Here is a 27325-nt window from a genome sequence, read left to right on the forward strand (position 1 = left end):
AATTATTTCTGAGAACTTTTTACTAATTATAATTTTCGTGGACCCAGGACCCACAAACAGAGATGATGTTTTTGGCCGATACTCCTAAAAAAATAATTTTTTTCGCTAACACTTTATTAGGGATTATAATTTTCACAACCATATATAATCGAAAATAATATTTTTCGCGGCGTTCATTGAAAGTTCTACTCTTAACGGCATTTTTCGAGGTTATACTTTTCGTAGGCGGCGGCGATATGATCTGTAAGTTTCATCGGTTCAAAGTCCTTGTTTTTGAAAGGGCTGTAGTTAAAAGGGGTTGAACGAGTCACTGATCACGAATGTATACAAATTTAGAAACACCAAATCTTAATCAATTTTTGTCTTACAGAAAAACAAAAAAATACATTATATTCAGAAAAGCAATGCTGACTTTTTTTGTTTTTCGAGATTTTTGGTATCTCTAACAATTTTTAAGTTATTTTGAAAAAAAGCATATTTGTCAAAATAAATTTTTTTAAAAATTTCTCTTTAAAATCAAATTTTTTCAAAAATAAGCACTTTAAATCGATGAAACTTACAGATCATATAAACACAACATAAGAAAAATAATTTTTGGAGCGGTAACGATTAATTTCATTTAAGTTGCTAATTAGGGGGCGATCTTCCCGATTTTTTTTTGCCAAAACAAAAGGGACCAACTTTATTTTGAGCGTAACTTGCTTAAATTTAATGCTAGAAACTTTTTGTGAAAACAGAAATAAAGCGTTTTTTAAACACTTTAAAAAAGTTTAAATGGGTTTTCTCCAAAAAGTGCTTAATTTTTTGGATATTTCACTTCGAAATATTTTATTTGAAATTTGGTGAATATGAATCTATTTTTCATTGGCTATAACTCTGGTTCTACGAGGTCCAGAGACCTAACGCGTACACCTTTTTTTTTACTTTTTCACAGGCTGCTAAGAACGTTTTTTCCGACAAAATACTTACTTTCTGAGTTATTTGCGAAAAACCGTCTAAAAATGTAGTTATTTTGTTGAAAAATGAACATATTCACTCGCAAATAACTCGAAAAGTGTTGACTTGGCGAAAAGCCCTGTAGAACAAAATCTACTTAAAATTAGTCAATTTATCCATTTCCGGACTTATTTTGGACATATATTTCTTCACCCCCAAGAATGGATGAAACTCACCCCCAGGGCAAAAGTACACATCGGCACATCATCACTTTTTTTCTTTGTCATGTAAACTATGCGTATGCCAAATTTCATGTCAATCCAAGCGGTTCTTTAAATTTCAGAGCAAAAACCGTGAAAAAATGTACTATGAAGGAGCATTGGTCCCTCAGTATTTATCCAGCGTTTCTTTTATTTCTTTTGCCGTTTTATTTTCCAAATAATACTGTATCGAATATCATGTTTCTCCATATAGGTAAATCATTTTATCTACTCTATGGCATATTATGTATGAGATTTTAGTTTGATAAAACTGTCATTATAGATAGCAGTGCGTGAAGGGTTTAAAGTGTACGTGAAGTAACAATGTACTTTAAACGGGATTTACTTTTTCGCACTGTGTTTTGGCACTCTTTCATATAATCAAATATCCTTAACTTTCGCGTTGTCATGGTGATGACATAATGAGCAATCAATTACAACAAAAGTTTTGACAGTTTTGTGGTTTGAAAGAAGTTAGAATTTTTAAATGTCAAAGATCTAAAAATTGTAGAATTGTGAAGTACTTTTTGCGAATTCTCTCCTCTGTCGCTCGTGCTCTAAACATCGCGTGCGTTCGCAAAAAGCATACTTAACGAACTGTTTCATAAAAAACTATTTCCAAACACGTCAACTTTAGGCAGTTGCCAAAGTTGTCAAAGTTATCAGCTAGGCAGTTGCCAAGGAGATTACTACTACTACTTATCAAATCACCAGACATGTTACACAACAAGTGTGACAACGTGTGTGACTTTTGATCACAGCTGATGGGTTAGATACAAAAGAAGCGGATTAATGGGTCAGCAGCTGACTGAAAAATACTACTTATTTTAATAAAGCTTTACCAATTTTTAAAGAAAGGTACTTACTGTGTCCTAAGTGTAAATGCTGCCGACGTGATTGACGATGGTAAATGCAATCCCTTAATAATTTCCTGCCACAACTTCTTATTAATAACATCTACTAAACCACCACGGGCTATCACCAAATTGTACAATTCATAGAGATCAAGAACAGACTTCGCCATTATTGGCAATCGGTTTATGGGAGTCCCTGTAACAAAGAAAATGATTATTACTATCATATAGCAAACCAATCAATATTTTTTAACTTCCATTCAAAATTCTTTCATCGGACCAGTTTTTCAAAATTATTCCCCAAAACTATTACTTTCTTATATAACTAAATTAACCTCTTATACATATATTATTTCTCCATATTTTAAAAACTGCATTTAATAGGAGAAAATTATTATATAAAAATACGTGAAATGAAACACAGTTTGTTCTCCATACAATGCGGAAATATAGGTACAAAAATATACTCAATAATAAAAGAAAATGGTGATGTCTAAAATCGAAGATTGGAACCATTTGTGTTGCCCGAAACGCATTCAGTATATAATTACGGACCACAGAAATAGATTTGGAAATCACACTATCCACCAAGAGTCGACTAGATTTAAATAAATCATCAAACGCCAGACAGAAAAACAAAAAATTATGAACAAGAGGTGTCGGTGATTAGCTATTAAGAGATTTTTTTTGACAGTAATGGGGAATCAGAGCCGAATCTCAATGCGTGAAATGATCAATCATTAATGAAATTTGGCACTAACAATTCTCTTTGCATTATTTTACGTTTAATTTTGAGAAAACAAACCTGTGTTCGATTAATATTTCAAAAAAATCTAATAACAAAATTATTGAAAAATTTGGTATGCCAAAATTAATAGATAATAAATAAGTAATAAAGATAATAAATAATAATAAACTTACGTACATAGAAATCGGCCCACTTAAAAATTTTGTCATTTTTGATGTCTCATATTTCCTAAACCTGTTAACCGATTTAAGTGATTTTTTGAACATGTTATAGCCCGATTATTTTAATAATACCACTGTAATAATATTGTTGCTATACAGGTAAATTTTCATTGTATACCGGGTGTACCAATCAAACTGTGTTTTTTCTTAAAGTTCGCATCACCCTGTGGAATATTCTAGCATTTATAAAATACTGAAATTATAACCCAACTATAGCCTCAGGTTTTCTTAACATTTTGTTTTTTGATTCATTCATTTATGTTGGATAATAAAAAAGTTTGGTACTTTAACAACTACACATGTTATTCATCAATACACAGTGTTTCTAAATAAGTGCGACAAACTTTAAGGGATAATTTTGCATGAAAAAATAATGACAGTTGGCTTTATAAACGTATGTCCATGTCCGCAAATGTTTCGTTTCCGAGATACGGGATGTTGAATTTTTTCTTACAAACTGACGATTTATTTTATTGCTTTAAAACCGTTTGAGATATGCCAATGAAATTTGGTGGGTTTTAAGACGTAGTTATTGCACATTTTTTGACATACAATTAAGAATTTAATATCAACTATTAGCGCGCATACGTGTAATATGACCGATCATAATACCCGTATGCACGCTAATGGTGAATATACAATTCTTAATTTTATATCAAAAAATCCGCAATAACCATCTCTTAAAACCTACCAAATTTCATTTGCATATCTCTACTGCTTTTAAGGCTATAAATAAATCGCCAATTTGTAAGAAAAAATTAACATCCCGTATCTCGAAAACGAAACATTTGCGGACATACGTTTATAAAGCCAACTGTCATTATTTTTTCATGCAGAATTACCCCTTAAAGTTTGTCGCACTTATTTAAAAACACCGTGTTTGGATGAAGAACTGTCTAGTTGTTAAAGTACCTAACTTTTTTATTACCCAATGAACATAAACGAATGAATCAAAAAACATAATACTAAGAAAACCTGAGGCTATAGTTGAGTTTTAATTTCAGCATTTTATAAATGCTAGAATATTCCACAGGGTGATGCGAACTTTGAGAAAAAAACACGGTTTGATTTGTACACCCTGTATACAATGAAAATTTACCTGTTTAGCAACAATATTATTCCGGTGGTATTTTTAGGCAATCAGGCTATAACATGATCAAAAAATCACTTAAATCGGCCAGCAGGTTTAGGAAATATGATACATCAAAAATGACCAAATTTTTAAGTGGGCCGATTTCTATACACGTAAGTTTACATAGAGAAGTAATGTATCAGCAATCATGAATCAAACCAAACTGAATGTATCAGCTATGGAGCTAATAACACTTTTTGCACAGATAATTCTTCTTCTTCTTCTTGTAGCGCCTATCCGTTTCGGATGTTGGCGACCATCATAGCAATCTGTACTTTGCACACTGCTGCTTTATAAAGATTTGTGGTTGTTGTGTTGAACCACATAGGTAGATTTCTCAGCCAGGAAATCCTTCGCCTTCCTGGTCCTCGCTTTCCTTCTACATTTCCTTGTAAGACTAGTTGCAGCAGTCCATATATTTCACTGTTCCTCATGATGTGACCGAGGTATTCGATTTTGGCTGTTTTTATTGTGATTAACAGCTCTTTTTCTTTTTCCATTCTCAGCAAAACACCCTGATTAGTAATGTGGTCGGTATAAGATATCTTCAGGATTCGACGATAAAGCCTCATTTCAAAAGCCTCAATTTTCTTGCAGGTGGCATCTGTGAGAGTCCATGACTCAACTCCGTACAACAGTATAAGAAAGATACAACATCGTAGTAACTTGATATTTATGGGTATCGACAAATCATGACATTTGAAGAGCTGCGCCATTTTTTGAAATACAGATCTTGCTTTCTCTATCCTACATTTGATTTCTATGGAATGGTCCCAATTTTCATTGACGTTCGTACGTGAAGGTAGGTGTATGTTTTTACTCTTTCTATTTGTTGACCGTTCACACTGATTCCTCCAAACTGCTGTTCCTTCTTAGAGATCATCATACATTTTGTTTTCTTAGTGTTTAGTGAAAGTCCGTATCTCTGACTGTCTTCTGCGATTCTGTTTATTACTGATATATGCAAAGAATACTTTTTTTCAACTACATACATAATGACTTCTATAAGCAAAATTTCTGATTAGTCATGGGCTCATCTTTATTAGCTGATTTTATTCATGGAGGACTTCGAACAAAACATTGTACACAAACAAGACAAACAATCCACAGTATGGTGAAGATATGGACCAGAAGCATTAAATAAATTTCTGATGCGGACATCAACAATAAAGAATACTCATTCAAATTCACCATGAAAAAGAAAATAACAATTCACATCAGTTTCTGGATGTAACCATAGAGGATACAGAATATACAACGAAAATTTACAGAAAACCAAACCACACCAACAACAAGACAAACAACCAACTGTATATGGTGGAGATATTTATGTAGATGACGTATTTTCCATTTGGCCTCAGGAGCCAGAAGGATTGAATAAATTTCTGATGGACATCAACAATAAAGAAGAATCTAGCAAATTCACCGTGGAACAAGAAAACAATAATTCACTTCCTTTTCTGGATGCACTACAAAAGAAGACACAGGGTATGCAACCAAAGTCTACAGAAAACCAACCCACACAGATATTTAAATTAACACTCAAACCACAACTTCATTAAAAAAGGAATTTTCAAGTATATCATTCCCTGAAGAGAAAAACCGGGTTACAAAAATGACTGCCCATTGTCATTTATAAACAAGGACATTTACCTACAAGACCCAAGAAAGAAAATAAGAACACACCATAAGCAATCCAGAAACACTCACAAGCAGGGATCCAAAGATGGCAATACTACCATATGAAGGATCAGAGGGAAGAACGATGAATGGCTGAAGCATTTTCGGTAGGTAAATGAAAAACAAAGTTACATATTCAATGTTTTTCACCCTTGCGTCCAGTCTTCTGACATGTTTTTAAGGAGATTCTCATTGTTATTTACCCTTAGCCGTTCACAGGTTGATAGTACTCTTTCTAAGCTAACAGATTGCACAACAATCTCATACCGGATTTATACTCAGCCCTGTTCGGCAGGGAATTGGACAGGGAAGTGGGCAGCGTGAATGTGTAAATAGCTCAATCGCGCTGCTGCTCGTCATGCTATTGCTATTGCACCTACATACCCCAAGAGTCGGTTTTCTGTGGCGGAATTCAAAGGGAGGCAGCGCGAGGACGAGTGGGTATTCACATTCAACTACTCTCTCTCTCTCTCACGTGCCGCCGGCAAAGCGTCAAGTGAGTAAGGGAGCAAGACGATGCTGTCATCACATTCCTTTCTTGTGAGTCATTCGGTAATGAGTTGTGAGGACACTGACGAGGAACGGCGAGGAACTGATGTAAACACCTCGCTCGCATCGATATCGTATTTCGGGCAATATTTCCGTCAACGATAGCAGCAGTGGCAATAGCTGAGTATAAATCCGGCATCAAAATGACCAAAAAATTGACATTCATCGTTTTTCCCTCTGACCCTTCATATGTAAGGGGCTTATCAGAAAAATTAAAAAGTATAGAAAATAATACATCACAACTACTTTCAAAACAACCAATAAACTAAGGTACATCCTGTCCAAAACCAAACGACACACAAGAGAGATCAAAGAACCACATCTATAAAATACCCTGGAATGGAACACTTTCTATACAGGGTGTTTGGTAAAGAATGGGCCATAGCTAAACCTTAGATTCCTGACGTTAAAATAGGTCGATTTAAGCTAACTTACCTTAGCACGAAAGTTGATAATAACCGAAATACAGGGTTCAAAGTTAAACTTTTATTTATTCTTGAATATTTCCTAACATGCATGGAATAACAACACGAAATTTGGCAAGGGGGGTTTTTTGGGACAAGAAATCTAAATTCGCCACCAAAAATGATGTATTACCCAGAGGGCGCCACATGCACCTTTCAGCACTCATTTAATATTTTAATTTTTTTTACCCACTCTACATACTTTTTGAATCAAAACTTTTATTCTCTTAATATTTGTACTTAAAAAAGCTATACTACATTCATCACGCTAAACTCGACCGTTTTCGAGATAAACGCATTTTAAGTTTGCGAGACAACATAATTTTTTGCATAATCATTGTAGTTACACCGGAAAAATAACTTAAAACCATAAAAATTTACAAAAATGTATCGCCAATTTCTTCAAATGGAATTTGCGATGCAATGACAAATATGAGAACTGGCACAATTATTATGGTTTCAAATTTCTTTTTCGGTTGTAACTACAATAGTCCAGAGAAATAAGATTTTTCTCGTGACACATCCCCCTCCAGGCCGAAACCAAATTTTTTGAGTAGTATGGACATCTATATTAATAACCTATATGTTTTTTGCAGCCGATTTTGATGATATACATAGTTATAAACAAATGAAGATCAAAAAACGCTAAATTTTCGCTTTTTTCGTCTAGTACTAAAAAGTGAAAAATTTTAAAGAGTCATAAACTGATAAATCATATAAAAAACTTCAATATGGCGTCCGCTGCATATGTCTATGCTTAATTGTTGCTTAGAAAATTGGAAAATAAGTCATAAATTTTGAGATTTTATAAATGTTCATAAGTATTCATAACTTATGTAAAAATTAAGTTAGAACTTTCTTATTACACAGAATGCTGAGACTTCTGGTGCTTAAATTATATTCTAAATTTCAAATCAATTGGCCAAATAGTTTAAAAGTTAGTTAATTTGTTTTTCCCAAATTAATGTTTTTTGCAACACTATAAGTCAGAAAACGATGAGGTTATAGTAATACTTCGGACAGTTTATGAAAGAAGAAGACTTATGCTATTAACCTAATTAAAAAAAACTGACAAAAATAATTTTAAATAGTGTAAAATTATTTTGCAAGAACATGTCTATTTTTGCTTATAAACAATTAGAATAACTTTTGAACCGTAACCTGTAGAAAAATTATTTTTCCACCTACCTCTACCGAAAGTATACTTTTCCGGACCTGATTGTAGGGAGCAAAGTTGTACTTTTCCTCCCTAGGGAGGAAAATATTTTTCCTCCCTAGGGAGGAAAAGTAAAAGTGACGTCATAATATTTCATTCATGAAATATAACTTACTGACGCCCTGTATAATATCTATTTTCTATTACGGAGTATCTATACATTTTAACGTTTATTTATAAAACATCCTATATTTTGCAGAATGGTAAAAAACAGTAAATTGTTATTTTGATTTAACAATGTTTACATTAATAATTTGACTTATATTTGACAGCTGACAGTTATATTGTACCTACTTGTTGTTTTAGTTCTAATAAATTTTGTTGGTTAGTTACATAAATAAATTAAGTAAAAATGACAAAATTACTTGTTATTTGAGGAAGGTGGAAAAACCATATGTATAACATGGGAGTAAAGTGCCTTTTCCTCCCTTGAATGATTACTGCCCTCCGCTACGCGTCGGGCAGTAAACTTCATTCTCGGGAGGAAAAGTTACACTTTCCTCCCTTGTTATACAAATAGCTATTTCCATATTTAGAAAGACTGAATTTTTATACACATTTATAAAGAAAAACAATTGTCCTATGACAATTAGGGACGAAGTTAGCACCCTTCTTTTTTTAATTCACAGCATCTTTGTTTATAACAATTAAGAAATAAAATTAGCCGCATTTGAAAGAACATACATCAAAGTTTTAACCTACCAAGTATACAAAAGATTTCCTTTCAAGGAAATCGCCCACAAAGCTTAAAATTGTGGCCCTTAAAATCGGCCAGCGTTGAAACTTGGGTTTACGATGAGAGGGGGGAAGGAGCTGTTAACGAATCTCTGGTTCTCGATTATTTATTTCGTTGTTTCTTTTTTTAATTTCTATGTACTTTTTACGTACATTACGAATAGGCGTTATTTAAACAAACTAATTGTTATATACACTATCAAATTTGTTTAAACATTTTTTTTCAATTTTTTAAATAATATTTGATGTAACTTTTATTGTAAAACGTACATAGTTTTACATGGCGTAACAAAAATACAGGTCATAAATTAAATCACATATTCTGGGACCAAAAATAGATCGATTGGACCTAACTTACCTGAATACAAATGGGCACATAAAAAAAGTTATAGCCCTTTGAAGTTACAAAACGAAAATCGATTTTTTCCAATATATCGAAAACTATTAGGGATTTTTTATTGAAAATGGACATGTATCATTCTTATGACAGGAACATCTTAAAGAAAAACTATAGTGAAATTTGTGCATCTCATAAAAATTTTATGGGGGTTTTGTTCCCTTAAACCCCCCAAACTTTTGTGTACGTTCCAATTAAATTATAATTGTGGTACCATTAGTTAAACTCACTGTTTTAAAACTTTTTTGCTTTTTAGCATTTTTTCGATAAGGCAGTTTTTATCGAGTTGCGGCTTCTTTTTTAATATGTTTACATAAAGATTTTATGGGGGTTTTGTTCCTTTACACCCCCCCCCCAATGTTTGTGTACGTTCCAATTAAACTATTACTGCGGTACCATTAGTTAAACACAATGTTTCTAAAACTTTTTTGTCTCTTAGTATTTTTTCGATAAGGCACCTTTTACCAAGATTTGGCTTCTTTTTTAATATGGTTCAAAATATGCCTAAAAATGTAAATTATAAATAAATCATACGATTACCAAGTCTCCATGCATAATCGTACTTAACCATATTTAGAAATATGTAGTGGATTTGCCTAATATTCAAAATATCTCAATAAAAACTGACTTTTCGAAGAAGTACTGAGAGGCAAAAAAGTTTTAAAAACATTGTGTTTAACTAATGGTACCACAATAATAATTTAATTGGAACGTACACAAAAGTTTGGGGGGTTTAAAAGAACAAAACGCCCATAAAATTTTTATGGGGTGTCAAAATTTTACTATAATTTTTTTGTAAGATGCTCCTGCCATAAAAATACCACATGTCTATTTTCAATAAAAAATCTCTCGGAATTTTCGATATATTGCACAAAATCGATTTTCATTTTGTAACTTCAAAGGGCTGTAACTTTTTTTATGTGCATATTTATACAAAGGTAAGTTAGGTTCAATCGAACTATTTTTGGTCCCAGAATATGCGATTAAATTTATGACCTGTATTTTTGTACACCCTGTAATTATTATACACTAATCCTATTCAATTATTCCTAAATCTAACATTGGCTTATAATATTGAATTAAAAATAAAAAAACCTCAAATAAACTAGTTTTTATTTATTGATAAACATGCTACTAGATATAAACGAAAAATGAAATGTAACAAAATTAGAGAGAGGATAAAAAGAACAAAATTATTTTCAGAAATTTTCTACAATATTGTAAAATTGTATCTTACAAGATTGAAAGTTATAATTTTAAGGTTGCAAAAAAACAAAAATTAAGATATTTCATATATTTTGGTATTATAACAAGACTATTAAAATAAAATTAAAGGAGATTTATTTAGGAATACTTGTATTTTTATGAAAAACGTAACAATTATCAGTTACCCATTTAATATAAGTTATTGTAAAGTCAAGTGCATATGCCAAATATCGTAAAAGAATTTCCAAAAATTGTTTACACAATTTACATAGTTATTTAAATAACCACTTTATTAACAAAAAACATATCCGTAACCTACGCAAAGAGTACATACAGATTAAAAAAAGAAACTCCAAAATAGATAATAGTGAAAGATAGAGGTTTTGGTTATCGAAGTCCATAAACTATTTATATCTCTGTACTAACAAGTACTCGTGCAATCAGTTTTGCAAGAGCAGAAAGTTTATTTTAATAAAATATTTGGTATAAAGAAGATCTTTTGATCGAATCGGTCTAACGGTTCTTAGCTTAATTTCCAACCCCAATCAATTACGTTTATCTCTTGTTTGGTGGTTCTGTAACTTCAGTTTTTCATTCATCTAATAGCATGTTTACCAAAAAAATAAAACCTAGCTCATTTGAGATTTTCTGATTTCTATAGACCAATACTGTTTTTAGAAACAATTGAATGGGATAATTTGTTTTTTCATACTTTAAATTATTACTAAGTTTAATAAAAAACTATGTATTATTATATTATTCATAAATATACATGTTTTGTGATTAAAATTACTTCAAATATTATTAAAAAAAATTGAAAAAAAATTGTTTAAACAAATTTGATGGTGTATATAACAATTAATTTATTTAAATAATGCATACTCGTACTGTACGCAAAAAGTACATATAAATTAAAAAAAGAAACGTCGAAATCCGTAGGCGAGAACAACAGATACAGCTAACAGTTCCTTCCCCCTTCTCATCGATCTCCCAAGTTTCAAGGCCGGCCGATTTTAAGGGTCACATTTTGAAGCCTTGTGGACGATTTGTTTCAAAGTATATATTTTTTATATTTGGTACATTAAAACTCTGAAGTATGTTCTTTCAAATGTGACTGATTTGATTTCGAAATTATTATGAAGAAAGCTGCTGTGACTTAAAAAAAGGGGGGCGGACAACTTCGTCCATAATTGTCCTAGGACAATTTTTTCTTTTTTTAAATTTGTATAAAAATTCAGTCTTTCTAAATATGAAAAAAAAAATTTTCTACGGGTAATGGTTAAAAAGTTATTCTAATTGTTTATAAGCAAAAAATCGACATGTTCTTGCAAAATAATTTTGCGATACTTTTTTGTCATTTTTTTTAAATTAAATTATTAGCATAAATCTTCTCCTTTCATAAACTATCCAAAGTATTATTGTAATTTCATCATTTTCTGACTTATAGTGTTGCAAAAAAAATTAATTTGGGATAAACAAATTAAATAACTTTTAAACTATTTGACCAATTATTATGAAATTTAGAGTATAATTTAAGCACCAGAAGTTCCAGCATTCCGTATAATAAGAAGGTTCTAAGTTAATTTTTACATAAGTTATGAATATTTATAAAAACTCAAAATTTATTAATTATTCTGCAATTTTCTAAGCAACCAATAAGGATAGACATATTCAGCGACGCCATATTTAAGTTTTTTATATGATTTATGAGTTTCTTACTTCCAAATTTGTTTAAAATGCTTAACCTTTTGGCAATAGACGAAAAAAGCGAAAATTTAGCGTTTTTTGATCTTCATTTGTTTATAACTATGTATATCATCAAAATCGGCTGCAGGAAACATATATATTATTATTATAGATGTCCACACTACTCAAACAATTTGGTTTCGGCCTGGAGGGGGTTGTGTCACCAACATGATATTTTTTTTCCTTATTTCTCTGAACTACAATGATATGCAAAAAATTATGTTGTATGGCAGATTTAAAATGCGTTTATCTCGAAATCAGTTGAGTTTAGCAAGATTAATATCTCTTTTAAGTAAAAATATTAAGAGAATAAAAGTTCTGATTCAAAAAGTATATAGAGTGGGGGATAAAAAAAATGAACGTATTAAATGAGCGCTGAAAGACGTATGTGGCGCCCTCTGGGTAATACATAATTTTTGGTAGCGATTTTGGATTTCTCATCCCAAAAACCCCCGCTTACCAAATTTCGTGTTATCTATGAATGTCAGGAAGTATTCAAGAATAAATAAAATAAAAGTTTAACTTTGGCACCCTGTATTTCGGTTATTATCAACTTTCGTAGTAAGGTGAGTTAGCTTAAATCGACCTATTTTAAGCTCAGGAATCTAAGGTTAAGCTATGGCCCATTCTTTATCAAACACCCTGTACATAGGAGAAACTGAAGAATTGTTTTATTGTTTATTGTTTTAATAAATCATAGACTAAACCCCCGTACGCTACGACACTGCCCAGCCGCGGATAATATGATTCATATTTATTTTATAAAAGAGTAGACAAGAAAGTGCCAAAATTAATAGATTGTTTGTATTATATTTTATTTGACGTGTAGATATCAAAGGCCTGAAAAATTAGTTATTGGAGCATGCTTCTTAATCGAATGTCTGGCAGATGTCACCAGCGTCATAAATATTACGAACTATTAAAAAATACTAAAGTTGTCACTGAGCTTTCTTTGATTTGTTTTGCTGAACGAAAAATAAAAATAAATTTATGTGTTCAATGGGATAAACGCTGCGCGCTGGTTAGAGAGTAATGCACTCATATAACGGCACCATTTTATATCAATAATATCGAAAACAATTATTGTTTTCTAAAATATAAAAAAGTGGAGTTAATAAAATGTATTTGAAGAAGCTATCTGATAATGACCAAAGGCCAGTGTAAGAAAAAAATCATTCAAGCAAAACTGGACCATTCATTACAGAGTCAGAAATAAGAAATGCGATTACATTTAATGAAAGATGGGAAAGTACCAGGATCTGATAATTTCCATCAGAATTCCTTAAAATGTTTGACGATGAAGAAATTAAATGGTTAACAACAATTTTCAATTGTTTTTATGAATATAGGTACCATAGTTTAACTGAAAAATACTACTGCAAAACAGTGCATTCACTATCGCACTATACAGTGATGAGCGCGCGAATAACCGGCAAAATAGCACAAAAGATGGAAAACGTATTAAGTTGTGAGATAAAAAGAAATGAAACTAGTCGATAGGAAAATTTCCCAGCTCGACTAGTTTCATTTCTTTTTATCTCACAACTTAATAAGTTTTCCATCTTTGGCACTATTTTTTGCCGGTTATTAGCACGCTCATCACTGTATTTTATACAGTAATGAGCGCGCTAATAACTGGCAAAATAACGCAAAAGATGGAAAACATAATACATTGCGAAACAAAAAGAGATGAAACTAGTGGAGGTGGAAATGATCGTTATAAACGTATAAATTAACATTACATTACATAATTTCCACCTTTAGACGTCGGTGACAGGAGTATTTTATAAAATTCTGATGACACAGTGACAGTTCTCATACTCCTCTGATACGTCTAAAGGTGGGAAACTATGTAATGTAATGTTAATTTATACGTTTATAACGATCATTTCCATCTCCACTAGTTTCATCTCTTTTTGTTCCGCAATATATTATGTTTCTATTTTTGCGCTATTTTGCCGGTTATTAGCGCGCTCATCACTGTATACAACAATATACAATATACAACAAATGTGAAAACATGGTGAGAGAGAAGAACACAATTTGAATTTAAAGATTTTTTTACATACAGGTCTCTTTTTCAGTGATGCACAGATGTTAACATCGAGATTTATATAGTTGTTTCATAGAACGTCATAAAGCCTTCGATAGATTATATTATAAGTTAACAGAAATTCTTCAAAAATAACCATAGATGATAAGAATCCAAAAATGATTACCTTTACTGAGGTTAAAAAGTAAATATAAATTAAAATAAATACAAGAATAGAAGGAAAGGAAATCAAAAGTTGGACAGAAATCCTTCGAAAACAACCATAGACAACAAGAACCCAAAAATGATGAACTATATTGGGATTAAAAAGTAAATATAAGAATAGAAGGAAAGGAAATCAATATAAGTAAAAAGGTTGGACAGAAATTCTTCGAAAACAACCATAAATGATGAAATGTATTGGGATTAGAAGGTATAAGAAAAGAAGGAAAGGAAATCAACATAAGTAAAGAGGTTATACAGGGACTCATATGGCTCCCACCCAATGTTGTTGAAGATATATGTATAAACGGCGCGGCGTCAAATTCAATCATGTCCGGCATGCAGATAATACCTACGGTGATTTTCTCCGATAGTTACAAAGGTGTATTACAAAGGTGCAAAAGTAACAAACATTTTTAGGAAATTTGGACTGTCCCAATACGAAGAAGTCAAAATATATATACCCCAAATTACACGAATAGTTGTTCAGAATGTCCTTTTCTAAATGGTGAAACTTCAGTTTTTCATTACATACTCAAGTTTTCGTCTTTTGATAGTTAGTATTATTTCAGGTTGATTTTCTATCCTTCTAGTACTTCCACGTTTGACATTCTTTGAATCCATGATATTCGTAGGATTCTTCTGTAAAACCAAAATTCAAAGGCGGCCAACTTATTCAAATGGACTTGTTTCAATGACCAAGCTTCCAAGCCATAAAGGAGAGTAGAGAACACGTAACATCGAAGCATCCTTAGGCGTAGTTCTAACCTTATATCCTGACAACAAAGAAACTTTTTAATACGTGTCTTAATGTCTTTGGTTTGGTCTACATTTGATATTATCCATATTCCTAAGTATTTGTAGTTATCCACACACTCAATTACAGTATCTTCAATAGTTAATTGGATGTTTGCGTGTGCTGATTTAGTCATGATTATGCATTTAGTTTTCTTTAAATTCATGTTGAGTTCGTACTCATGACAGCGTTCATGTACACCTGGGCCATAATGGCCCAGGTTAGTTATTCTTCTCAACATATCTGATTATGGGCGTCGCTGTATATGTCGTATCCATTCTAAGCGAAGAGATTTTATGTATCTGACTATATTTTCACCCTTTAATTCTTCTTCAATTTCGGCTTCTCTTTAATTCTTCAAATTCTTCTTTCAATTTGTATTAATTGTTATTTCTCTCTCTCTCTCTTGTTACATTGTGGCGCAGTATTGGTATCACTACTTTTCTTTCAAATTTCAGAAGGCTATTTCCTCTTTCTTCTTAATCGTCGTTGTTTCCATCCCATATGCAACAACAGGTCTTATGTCTTTCAGAATTCTTTGCTCTGTTGTCCCTTTTCCGGTAATTCCCTATTGTACTCCCAAGTAGCTAAAGGTGAATATACTTTCAAATTTGCGGTTGTGTGGGTCAAATTAGATATTTCTGGGTTGATATATCGTCCTTCCCTATCGTCATGTATTTTGTTTTGTGCTGGTTTATCTCTAGGCCTATTCTCTTCGCATCCTTATCAAATTTTTCAACTGCTTTTATGAGTGTCATCTTCGTCTTCGCTATGATGACTAGATCATCTGCATATGCTACTAGTTGAAGTTGATTTGCAATGTTTTTGTTTGCAAAGTTTGTCCTCTTTATTATTACTTCCAGTATCAGGTTAAATACACTGTGTCGGTGAGACAGAGTCACCTTATTTCACGCCTTTGTTTACATTTACATTGATCTCTTTAGAAGTTCTTCCGTTGAAGTTAGCGTAATGTCTTAATTTTTCTGGAATTCCAAGATTCTGTAGTTCGTTCACCATTTTCGTCCGATTGATTGTGTCAAAATCGCTTTTAAATCTATGAATATTAAATGCATTTCTCGGTTGTATTCTCTCGATTTTTGGATTATTTGCTCCACTGTATGTATGTAATAATTGTCGATCTTACCGATCTGAACTTGTTCTGGTCATTCTCTTTGCCTTATCCCTATGCGGGGTCGGCTTCCCTAATTGCATTTCTCCACACAATTCTATCTTGGGTCACATCAATGTTAATCCCCTTTACCAACATGTCCTGCCTTATCGTTTCCCCCCAGGTCTTCTTTGGTCTTCCTCTCCTACTCCTTCCAGGAATCTGCACTTCAGCTATTCTTCGTATTGGGTGATTAACGTCTCGACGTTGAACACGACCAAGCCATCTTAACCTATGCTCTCTCATTTTGGCATCAATTGGTGCCACACCTAGACTTCCCCTAATATACTCATTTCTAATTTTATCCTTCTTTGTCACTCCACTCATCCATCTAAGCAATCTCATTTCCGCCACATGCATTCGTTGTTCCTCTTTCTTTTTCACTGCCCAACATTCAGTTCCGTACACCATAGCCGGACTTATGGTTGTTTTATAGAATTTTCCCTTCAACTTCATTGGAATTTTCCTGTCACACAGCACACCACTCGCTTCCTTCTACTTCTTCCATCCAGCCCTAATTGTACTGCATGCATCTCCATCTATTTCTCCATTACTCTGTAATACCGATCCTAGATACTTAAAACTATTGCTTTTCACAATCATTTCACCATCCAAAGATACCATTTTATTTGAACATTACTCCATCTTTAAATGAACATTCCAAATACTCTGTTTTTGTCCTACTAAGTCTTAAACCTTTTTCCTCCAGAGCCTGTCACCACTGTTCCAGTTTTTGTTCTAAGTATTTTTCACTATTTCCTATTAACACTACATCATCAGCATACATTAGGCACCATGGAATGCTACCCTGTAGTTTCGCTGTTATCTGGTCCAAAACTAATGAGAATTAAATAAGGACTAATCACCGAACCTTGGTGTAATCCTACCTTCACCTGAAATTTATCAGTCTCTCCCACACCTGTCCTAACACTAGTCGTTACTCCCTCATACATATCTCTCACAATCTTTACATATTCGCCAGGGACTCCTTTCTTAGTGAGTGCCCACCACAGAATCTCTCGAGGAACTCGTATCATATGCTTTCTCAAGATCAATGAATACTATATGAGCGTTGGTCTCTTTATTCCAGTATTTTTCCATCAGTTGCCTTACAATGAAAATTGCATCTGTTGTTGATCTGCCTTGCATAAAGCCAAATTGATTATCGGATATTTTGGTTTCTTTACGTATCCCTCTATCATTTACTCTCTCCCACATTTTCATGGTGTGGCTAAGTAGTTATATAGCCCTGTAGTTTGTACATTGTTGTATGTCTCCCTTGTTTTTGTAGACAGGTACTAATATACTGCTTCTCCTTCTCCATTCGTCTGGCATTTGTCCAACTTCCATAATTCTGTTAAATAGACCTGCTAGTCAACTTATTCCTGTCTCTCCCAATGCTCTCCATACTTCCCCAGGAATATCATCTGGTCCGACTGCTTTTCCTTTTTCTTTATTTTTTGAAGCGCTTGAGCCACTTCCTCGTTTGTTATTCTGGTAACCATCGCTGTTACTGTCTCCGTTAACTCCACAGGCTGCCTGTCAAATTCTTCATTTAATAAACTGTCAAAATACTTTATCCATCTCTTTTTGACATCCTTTTCGTGAATTAGTATTTTATTATTTTCATCTCGGATACATCTAATCTGATTAAAATCTCTTGCTTTCTTTGCTCTCTGTTTGGCTATTTTATATATCTTTGCTTTGCCTTCCCTGGTATCAAGTTGATTGTATAGGTTTTAATACGCTTCTGCTTTAGCTTTTGCTACTGCTACTTTCGGTTCCTTTTTGGCGACCATATAGTTTTTCTTACTTCTTCATCGCAGTGTGTTTCCTCCGTAGTAAATAGCATATTTTTTAATAAATCTTCCCATATTCTGCTGATCTCTTTGTCTTCAAACACGGTTTCCTCTTTTTGTTTTTTTAGTCCTCTTATTTTAATGCTGGGCGTATTTTTTGTTGCTCTGACTTTTTTGTAAAATTATTTTATTTTATGATTTTTTCTGTCCTTTTTAATATCCTCTAGTTTTTGATTTAACCAGTCATTTTCCTTTTTATTTATTGCGTTGGCTGTGTTTCTCGCTATTTTGTATTCTTCCCTGTTTTGTTTTGACGGGTTGTTGATTCAATGATTGTTTCTTTATTTTTTCTTGAGTATTTTATTTTAGTATATTATTAATTTTTTCCTAATTAAGGCAGCGTTCTGTCGATTTACTCAAGTTAAACAATTTCTATTGAAGTCTGACAAGGTTAACGTGAAATTACTCTAATAATGGAATACGCTCTTGACCCAATCTTATTATTAAATAAAGCTAAATATTCATTGTTTTAAGGCAAGCTGAGAACAATACATTGAAGATTTTCCCATTTAGAACAAAGCAAACATGTCAAATAAATCAAAAAACAAATCAACTTTATATAGCTAACACTTATTCGCACAACAAAGTATCAAATTAATAAAAGATTGCGAGGTTGATTCGCCAAAGCCGTTATCATGTCACATAACTCAGAATATCGCACTCTCTCAGGATGCTGCGGATGATGATGGTAAAAGTGGTAGGAGGAGAACGAGGACCAAAACAAAACAATGTTTTAAAATGTTTTTTATTGAAAATTAATACTGCACGCGGCAGTCCCGGCCTTAGATTTTTATTTTGTAACGAATATTTGCATATAGGTTAATTTGGAGAAAATAGAAGTAGAAAATTTAAATGTTGAAAGATGCAGCAACGTACCTTAAAAATAAAAAAAAACATTGTGTATAAAAGATGAAACAAAACACTATTTAATTTCCACACAATGTAGGTCAAACAAGATATAATGGCTAAAATGTTACTCCCTCTTTTCTGACATCCATCCATCCATCCAATGGCACTACAGCCCAAATCGAGCCTTGGCCTCCTTCAATAGGCTTCTCCAATTATTTCGATTTACCGCTGTTCTTTTCCATGAACGCGTTCCCAGGAAGTTGCTGGCATCCTCATCGACTTCGTCTTCCCATCTCTTTTTAGGTCTTCCAACAGGTCTTCTTCCCTGCATTCTTGCATTCAGCAATTTTCTGGGGATTCTATTCTCATGCATGCGGACCACGTGCCCTGCCCACCGTAATCTCTGCAGTTTAGTGTGTTGTGCTAGAGTTGGTTCGCTATATTGCTCGTATATTTCTCTATTATACCTAATTCGCCAGTTGTTATTTTCACTTATTTAGCCCAGTATCCTACGTAATACTTTTCTTTCAAACACATCTAATGCATTGGCAGATTTCTGTGTCACCACCCATGTTTCGCAGCCATAACTTACTATGGGCCTGATTATTGTTTTATATACCCGGAGTTTTGTTTTCCGGTGTACGTCTCGCGATTTGAATATGTGGCCCATCGCGAAATAGGCTTTATTTGCCAGCAAAACCCTTCTATTTATTTCCGGTTCTTCTTCATTGCTTGCAACCAGATCCATTCCTAGGTACGTGAATCTATTCACATGTTCTATATCGTCAATAAAGTGTTGTTGCGCCGGTCTATTTGATCTGGTTTGTATGAGTAGTTTTGTTTTATTTGTGTTTATTGCTAGCCCTACTGCTTCTGCACTCTGTTTCAACTCAACGTAGGTTTCTTCCGCTGCATTCATTGTTCTGCTCATTATGTTTATATCATCCGCGTATGCTGCTAATTGGGTAGATTTGTTTGTAAGTATGTTATTTCCGCTTACCGTCAACCGTCTAATTACATATTCAAGAACAAGATTAAAAAGCGTTGGAGCCAGTCCGTCGCCTTGTTTCAGTCCTTGCGTTATCGTAAACGCATCAGTGATCTGTCCTTGAATACATACTTGTGCTTCTGTTTCTGTCATTGTCATTTGCACTAGTCGTATTAATTTTGATGGTATGCCAAATTCTTCCAATATATTAGGTAGAATTGTTCTATCTATTGAATCATAGGCTTGTTTAAAATCTGCAAAGAGATTGTAAACGTCCATGTCATATTCCCATGCTTTGGCTAGTATTTGTTTAACTGTAAATAGTTGGTCAATGGTAGATCTATTTTGCCTAAACCCTGCTTGACATCCAAAGCCTCCCTAAAGATTTCTTCAGAGTAGAGATTACAAAGACTGGGTGACAAAACACAACCCTGTCGTATTCCACGCTTGATGGGTAGCTTCTCAGTACGACTATCTCCAATTAGAGGCTGCTTGATCGTAATATAATTGAATAAAGTATAATTCCATTTTTTTTTCTAATTTATGTCTAATTTAAGTCTAATTTTGTATGTCTTGTTTTCTACTCGTGAAATTAAAAACGGAAATTAAGCCGCATGTTTCTCTACAGCAGAATAGATCAAACAAAGATAACAAAATCACGAAGGACTCAAACATCCAATGCAAACTTCGATTTTTTTCCGATAAGAAACAGCGTATTTGTAGATGTTTGTATTATTTGAATTTTAAATCAATTTTTGTGCCTTAAATTCATTTGTTAAGACTTGTTATAACGGTCAACTATTTCCTGGGTTCGAGTATTTGTGGTAAGTAAATATTTAATTACAAGCTAAATATTTTTTAACCTCGAAATCATCATTTCTTTTTTTTTTCAAATAAAATGCAAAAATCGTCAGGTACCTATTTATTAAATCTTACCCAAGTACTTAGCTCTAAAAGCGTCATCAGGACCATTTCCTCAAAACAAGGAAGCTATCCGGCACATCCCGAAATGTAGTAGACATTTACTTAAAAATAGAATACAAATAACATACAGTGGACAAACAGATTAAAATAATTGTTCGGGGGATATATTATTATTGGTAGAGGAGGCAAAGTACGCTAAATGTGCAGTCACTCGAGCGCTTTGGGGACCTACTGGATTGTGAAGAGTAGGTCCTAAAACCAAAAAAAGTTAAGTAAAGTTTTCCATTTGAGTGGGGACTTTCCATTTTTAATTTAATTTTCATAATTCGAAAAAATGTCTCGAATAAAAGTTACTTATTTTTACGCAAGGAATCCAAATCTGCAATAAAGAAATGGGGGCTCCCATTTAAGATTTTAAAGTAACCCCGCACTCCACCTCCGTGGGGGTGGTGTTTGGTGCCATTCGATAGATTTTTCAAAAATATTGAATAAGTGTATTTTTCAGTTTTTCGATCTGATGTTCATTTATCGCGTGATTCGTATTTAAAATATTAAATTTAACTCAACCCCTCTCCGTGTGAAGTCGTGTTTGGTATCATTCGATAGATTTTTGAAAAATATTGAGTAAGTATTTTTTAGTTTTTCGATCTGTCATTCATTTCGCGACATATTCGCTTTTTTCTTGTGAAACTTTGGGACTCGCCCATTTCCTTACGCTCAAATCGTCATATTTTTAAAATATACACTGTTTTGCATGTACTTAAATTACCTTATCTTAATTTGACGATATCGAGTTTTTCTAAGGATATATTTTTTTTTCGGCCCCCCTTAACGAACTCCCCTGCATTAAGAGCCAATATATGGTAGAGGTACATTTTAATGGTGAGCATGGGTTTCTCCCCATGTAATAATCTGACGCGCTCGAGTAACTGCAAAAATCCCCGCTTGGGCTCCCCTACCATATCGGTCAACTATAAAATAAAAATAATAACATTGTGTTTCTCACTTGCTTATCTCGAGGAATACGTCATTCACTCAATCTTGATGCGACGAAACGAAACAGACATTCATGCCTATTCTGTAACTCATTTCGATGATAGAAGTCAGTAAAATCGAATAGAAGTGGCCAAGTCGAATAGAACTAGTCCAAATCCGTATTCCATAACTACATCGGAATCTCTTCTACAATCGTAATAGTGAATAGAAATCACTTCGACAGCATTTACCCTATCGAGATGAGATTTCGATTATCGGAATTGTGGTTGACGCAAGCGCATTTTGTTTTGTTTTGACGTTTATATTTAGTATATAAAAATAATTGATTACTACTTATTTATAATTATTATTTGTAGTATTTGTACCTTTTTTAGCTGCTTAATTTTTAGTCTGTGGTTTTATTTGTTTAGATAATTATATATTTAATTTGGACATGTTGTAGGAGTATAAATTGGACCTAACCTTATTTATTTGCTATGTGACATCTGAATGTTTGCCGCTCGCAGTGTTGCCATACTTTTTTGCTTTTATTTCTTGTACAATTTCAATCAATGGTATACTGCATGTATAATGTACGAGAATAGCATACAATATACAATAGACTTCTTATGCGTTGATTGATAAATATATATATATATATATATATATATATATATATATATATATATATATATATATATATATAACAAGGTTGTATTCTTGGGGAATTCAGCAAATTTTATGTGAAAGAAAACACTTTTTACTTGATCCAAGCTTTCGTAAACTTTAATGAATCGTTTACATCATCAGGGTAGACTGTAATAAAAAACGATGGTAGTTTTTTTTGGTATAGGACCTTATAAATTAATATACTCACAGTAAGTTGTGGTTGTTCACAAAAAGGTGTTGTAAAAAAGTTAATTAAAATCATAAAATGTCTCTTGAAGTTTAAAAAGTGATGGTTAAAATATTTTTTTACATTGATAACTACAATTGTTTTTTAAATTGTAAACAGTTTTTTAAAAAACAAAATATCACAGAATATATATATATACTATGACAGATCGGATTACACAAGTAAATAACAGGCAGGAAATATTAGAATGATTTATCATAAAAAATCGGTTTTTAAGCTATTCAGCCATGGTCTTGTTATTAATAAGTATTGAGCCAACTCCAGTATGATTTGAACAAAAGTTATAATGTTGTAATCAAAGTCATTTGAGATTGATAGTAAGTTATTATTGTTAAGATATAGTTTTTTTTTTATGTTTTTTTTTTATTTTTAAGTATTCTAATATAATATTAAAATATTAGTATTAGGTAGTCAATCTCAATGTAAAGGAGACAAGGATACTACAATTTGTTAATTTTATTTGTTAATTCTGGTCTCATTTATATATATATATATATATAAATTTGGTTATTGGGTTATGCAGCAAATGAAAAAGTGTACTCTTTTAAATTTCTTTAATCCGAGCTTTCGGTTAAGATTTTAACCATCATCAGGGTGCTACAAAGATATTTTTGGTGTAAGATAATATGAAAACATGTATAAAATTTTGTACTTACAAACTTATTGAGGATATTTCAAATATGGTGTAACTAAAATGAGAATCAAACTTAACATGGTCATGTAAATGCTTCAATGGAAAAAACGTAAAATAAAGTAGTAATTTAGTAAAATAAAAGTTAATTAATTTAGCACAACTTCAAAATCAATAAAAGATAAAATGACATTTAGACATGACATGACATTATTTGAAATATCTTACAAAAATTTTTTTTAATATAGATGAACAATTTATTGAAGGACCAATAGGGTCAATGATAAGAATTGAATATTTTTAATTTTTATAAAATATTGTTAGCACTTAGAGGGATCGCAGTGATTGTGACTATAGGCCGACTATACTCAAAGGTAACACGAAACCTAATAGAAAATGATATTAAAGACAAAAAACCCGAAGAACAAGCGGGATATAGGGCCGGACGCTCCAATATGGATATTTTTTTTTACAGAGAAAAACTAGTGCAGAGAAATAGAGAAACCATATAGCTTCAATAGATTTGGAAAAAGCATATGACAGTGTACCGACCTCCTAACTATGGATAGAATGTAATATAATAAAATATAATAATAAAAAAATAAAAACTAAAAAAATAATCTACCGCAGCTTCATATCAGATAATCCATTTCTGTCGTCATAAGTTTGTTTCTATTACCTTTGACGACGTCCCATACTCCCGAACAGTAAAATGTAATACTTTGGACTATACTTCCGTAAATGTATTGGTTTCTTGTCAAAAATTTTTTGCCACAGAGAAGATAGCTTAAGGCACGAGTTACTGCTCTGCCCTGTTAATTCTTTCCCTGATTTCATCTGCGCTATTTCCCTTCTTGTTGAAAATGACCCCCAAATATTTGCAGGATGCACGCCTTTGATTTTGTCGTCTTCCAAGACTAGGTCACATATTTCATCTGTTACATATAGAGATATTCATATTTTGTCATATTCATGTTTAGACCTGCCACCTCATATTCTTCTTGCAGTTTTCTTACCATATAACTGAGATCGTCGTATATAACGTGTTTTCTTCCATCTTTATTCCCATGTTTCTACAATTTTTTTACCCATTTCACTAAGAATCTGTCCAAATAAATTTTTTAAAAAGGTAGGTGACATACAGCAGCCTTGTTTCAAGTCCCTTTGTTGTTTGAAAAGGAGAGGTCATTTCTTGTCCCATTTTAATTCTTGCAAACTTTTGTTCGTAATAATTTTGAGTGGCGTTAATAAGAATTGGATTTATTTTCAATTTACCCATTCTATCCATAGTTAGGAGGTCGGTACACTGTCATATGCTTTTTCCAAATCTATTGAAGCTATATGGTTTCTCTATTTCTCTGCACTAGTTTTTCTCTGTAAAAAAAATATCCATATTGGAGCGTCCGGCCCTATATCCCGCTTGTTCTTCGGGTTTTTTGTCTTTAATATCATTTTCTATTAGGTTTCGTGTTACCTTTGAGTATAGTCGGCCTATAGTCACAATCACTGCGATCCCTCTAAGTGCTAACAATATTTTATAAAAATTAAAAATATTCAATTCTTATCATTGACCCTATTGGTCCTTCAATAAATTGTTCATCTATATTAAAAAAAATTTTTGTAAGATATTTCAAATAATGTCATGTCATGTCTAAATGTCATTTTATCTTTTATTGATTTTGAAGTTGTGCTAAATTAATTAACTTTTATTTTACTAAATTACTACTTTATTTTACGTTTTTTCCATTGAAGCATTTACATGACCATGTTAAGTTTGATTCTCATTTTAGTTACACCATATTTGAAATATCCTCAATAAGTTTGTAAGTACAAAATTTTATACATGTTTTCATATTATCTTACACCAAAAATATCTTTGTAGCACCCTGATGATGGTTAAAATCTTAACCGAAAGCTCGGATTAAAGAAATTTAAAAGAGTACACTTTTTCATTTGCTGCATAACCCAATAACCAAATTTATATAATTACTGTCAGCAAAGACTCATTGTCTTCTTATATATATATATATATATATATATATATATATATATATATATATATATATATATATATATATATATATATATATTTGTATATTATACCAGTATACTTGTATATTTATCAGTCAACGCTCATAGTCTGAACAAATTATAGAAAAGATGCCATTTTTGGGAAAAGTTGTTTAGCAGTTATTTCAACTAGAATCGAATCTTAAAGATTGTATATTATTAGTAATATCAATTTTAAATAATTTATTAATAATAATGAATTAATAACATCAATTTAAATATCTTTGATTTAAAAGCATTTATACTTCTTATCTTCACTTATATTTTTTATTTATCAGTTTATCTTCATTTTATATCAATTTTAATTAACTCTAATTTAAAACCATTTATCCTCTTCTGAGCTTTTTGCATCCAGTATTTACACTAATATTTTATTTACTTTTCAAAACTTTGAGGATAGTATGGAGAAAGTATGAAAACATTGAGGATATGGCAACGGTGTCATATTTCAAGTAACAAACAGATCACAGAACACTAATTTCGCTGGCTAATGCGCGGTTGCCACCTCCTCAGAACCGCGTGAAATAGAAGTCAGAGATTTCGATTACGATATGAGTTACAGAATACCAATCCAAACACAAAAATGACGCGATAGATATCAAACATTCCGATTTCGGGTAATTACGATTCGACTTGGTCATTTCTATTCGATTTGTTAAAAGTTACAGAATAGGGCTGAATATCGCTGCGTACGCCGTCCAAATTGAACTGCGAATATCCTTTGTGTTCGTTCTGAAAACCGACAGGCCGTGGTTCGTGGCGAGCGACGAACGAACAAACGAACAGCTCGCAAGCGGTTCGTCTCGCCGTACAAATTATACGAATATAAGGCTCGCATACAGCGGCTCGGATATGTGTGCCGGGCTTAAATATATTTTCAACGAACTCTACGCAAACAGTTCGCACACATTTTGACTTGCATATGTGTACCGACCTTTAGTCACCACATCGGCGTGAAAACCAAAGACAGTGAAACCTCTTCCATGTCGGCACTTTGATCTCAAGGAGTAATACCGGCAGTACGCAATTGGTAATTCACCAGTGGTGAATGTGGATTTTCCCCGTTGAAACCCGTACGTTTCTATGCGACTAGCAATGCGAGAGTGGGGCAAAAGCGACTAGGAACATTGCGCGGTCGCCATGCGCGACTAAAGATTTTACTTCCAATTTTTCGGAGAGTGGTTCTACTGTCCAAACACGGATTTTAAAATACTTTTATACTCGATGTGGAGCACAGTCCGTGCAGTATAGATACCGCTGCACGTCATCCGCGTCATAACACGTGACGTCACATGATACCAACACGAAATATTTAAGTCGTAGGTATGTTCCTATTTAGAATCGTTTAGCCGAGTACAGTGGAATTGCAGCCACTAGATATATTTTATTTTATGCACGTAGAAATAATACTGGAAGTTTTCTATTAATGTAAATTTAAAAAAAAACATACCCTTACTTGTTTCAATTAATTTGTATAAGTGGAATATAAACCCTTTTTGTAAAGCACATTTGCTTTACACTCTAATTGCGATCGAACAAAGGTGAAATTTTGGCACAAATTGGTAACATTTATTTGACAGTTGCGTTGTTGACACTTCAGATTTGTTTTTATTCTTTGCTATAAGTATTAGACCGGGAGATATTATACAGAAGTTCAGCCACGATTTTCTAAGTCCTGCCCTTTGCAATAGTGGAAGGGTAGACGAGGTACTTACAATTTGTGGAAATATCCAAATTTCCTGTGACATTTT

At 32.7% G+C, this 27325-nt stretch overlaps 1 protein-coding gene across 4 annotated transcripts in view; it reads right to left on the reverse strand.

The window, feature by feature from the left end:
- LOC114329682 (protein dead ringer-like) overlaps positions 1-27325 on the reverse strand; it is an 871887-nt gene that overhangs the window by 50537 nt on the left and 794025 nt on the right. For all 4 annotated transcript variants that reach the window (XM_050658217.1, XM_050658215.1, XM_050658216.1 and 1 more), the window contains exon 5: positions 2063-2246. In XM_050658217.1, the coding sequence (XP_050514174.1) occupies positions 2063-2246 (184 nt within the window). The remainder of the gene's footprint in view (positions 1-2062; positions 2247-27325) is intronic.

This window comes from Diabrotica virgifera, chromosome 8 (assembly GCF_917563875.1).
Source record: "Diabrotica virgifera virgifera chromosome 8, PGI_DIABVI_V3a".
Taxonomy (NCBI): Eukaryota; Metazoa; Arthropoda; class Insecta; order Coleoptera; family Chrysomelidae; genus Diabrotica; species Diabrotica virgifera.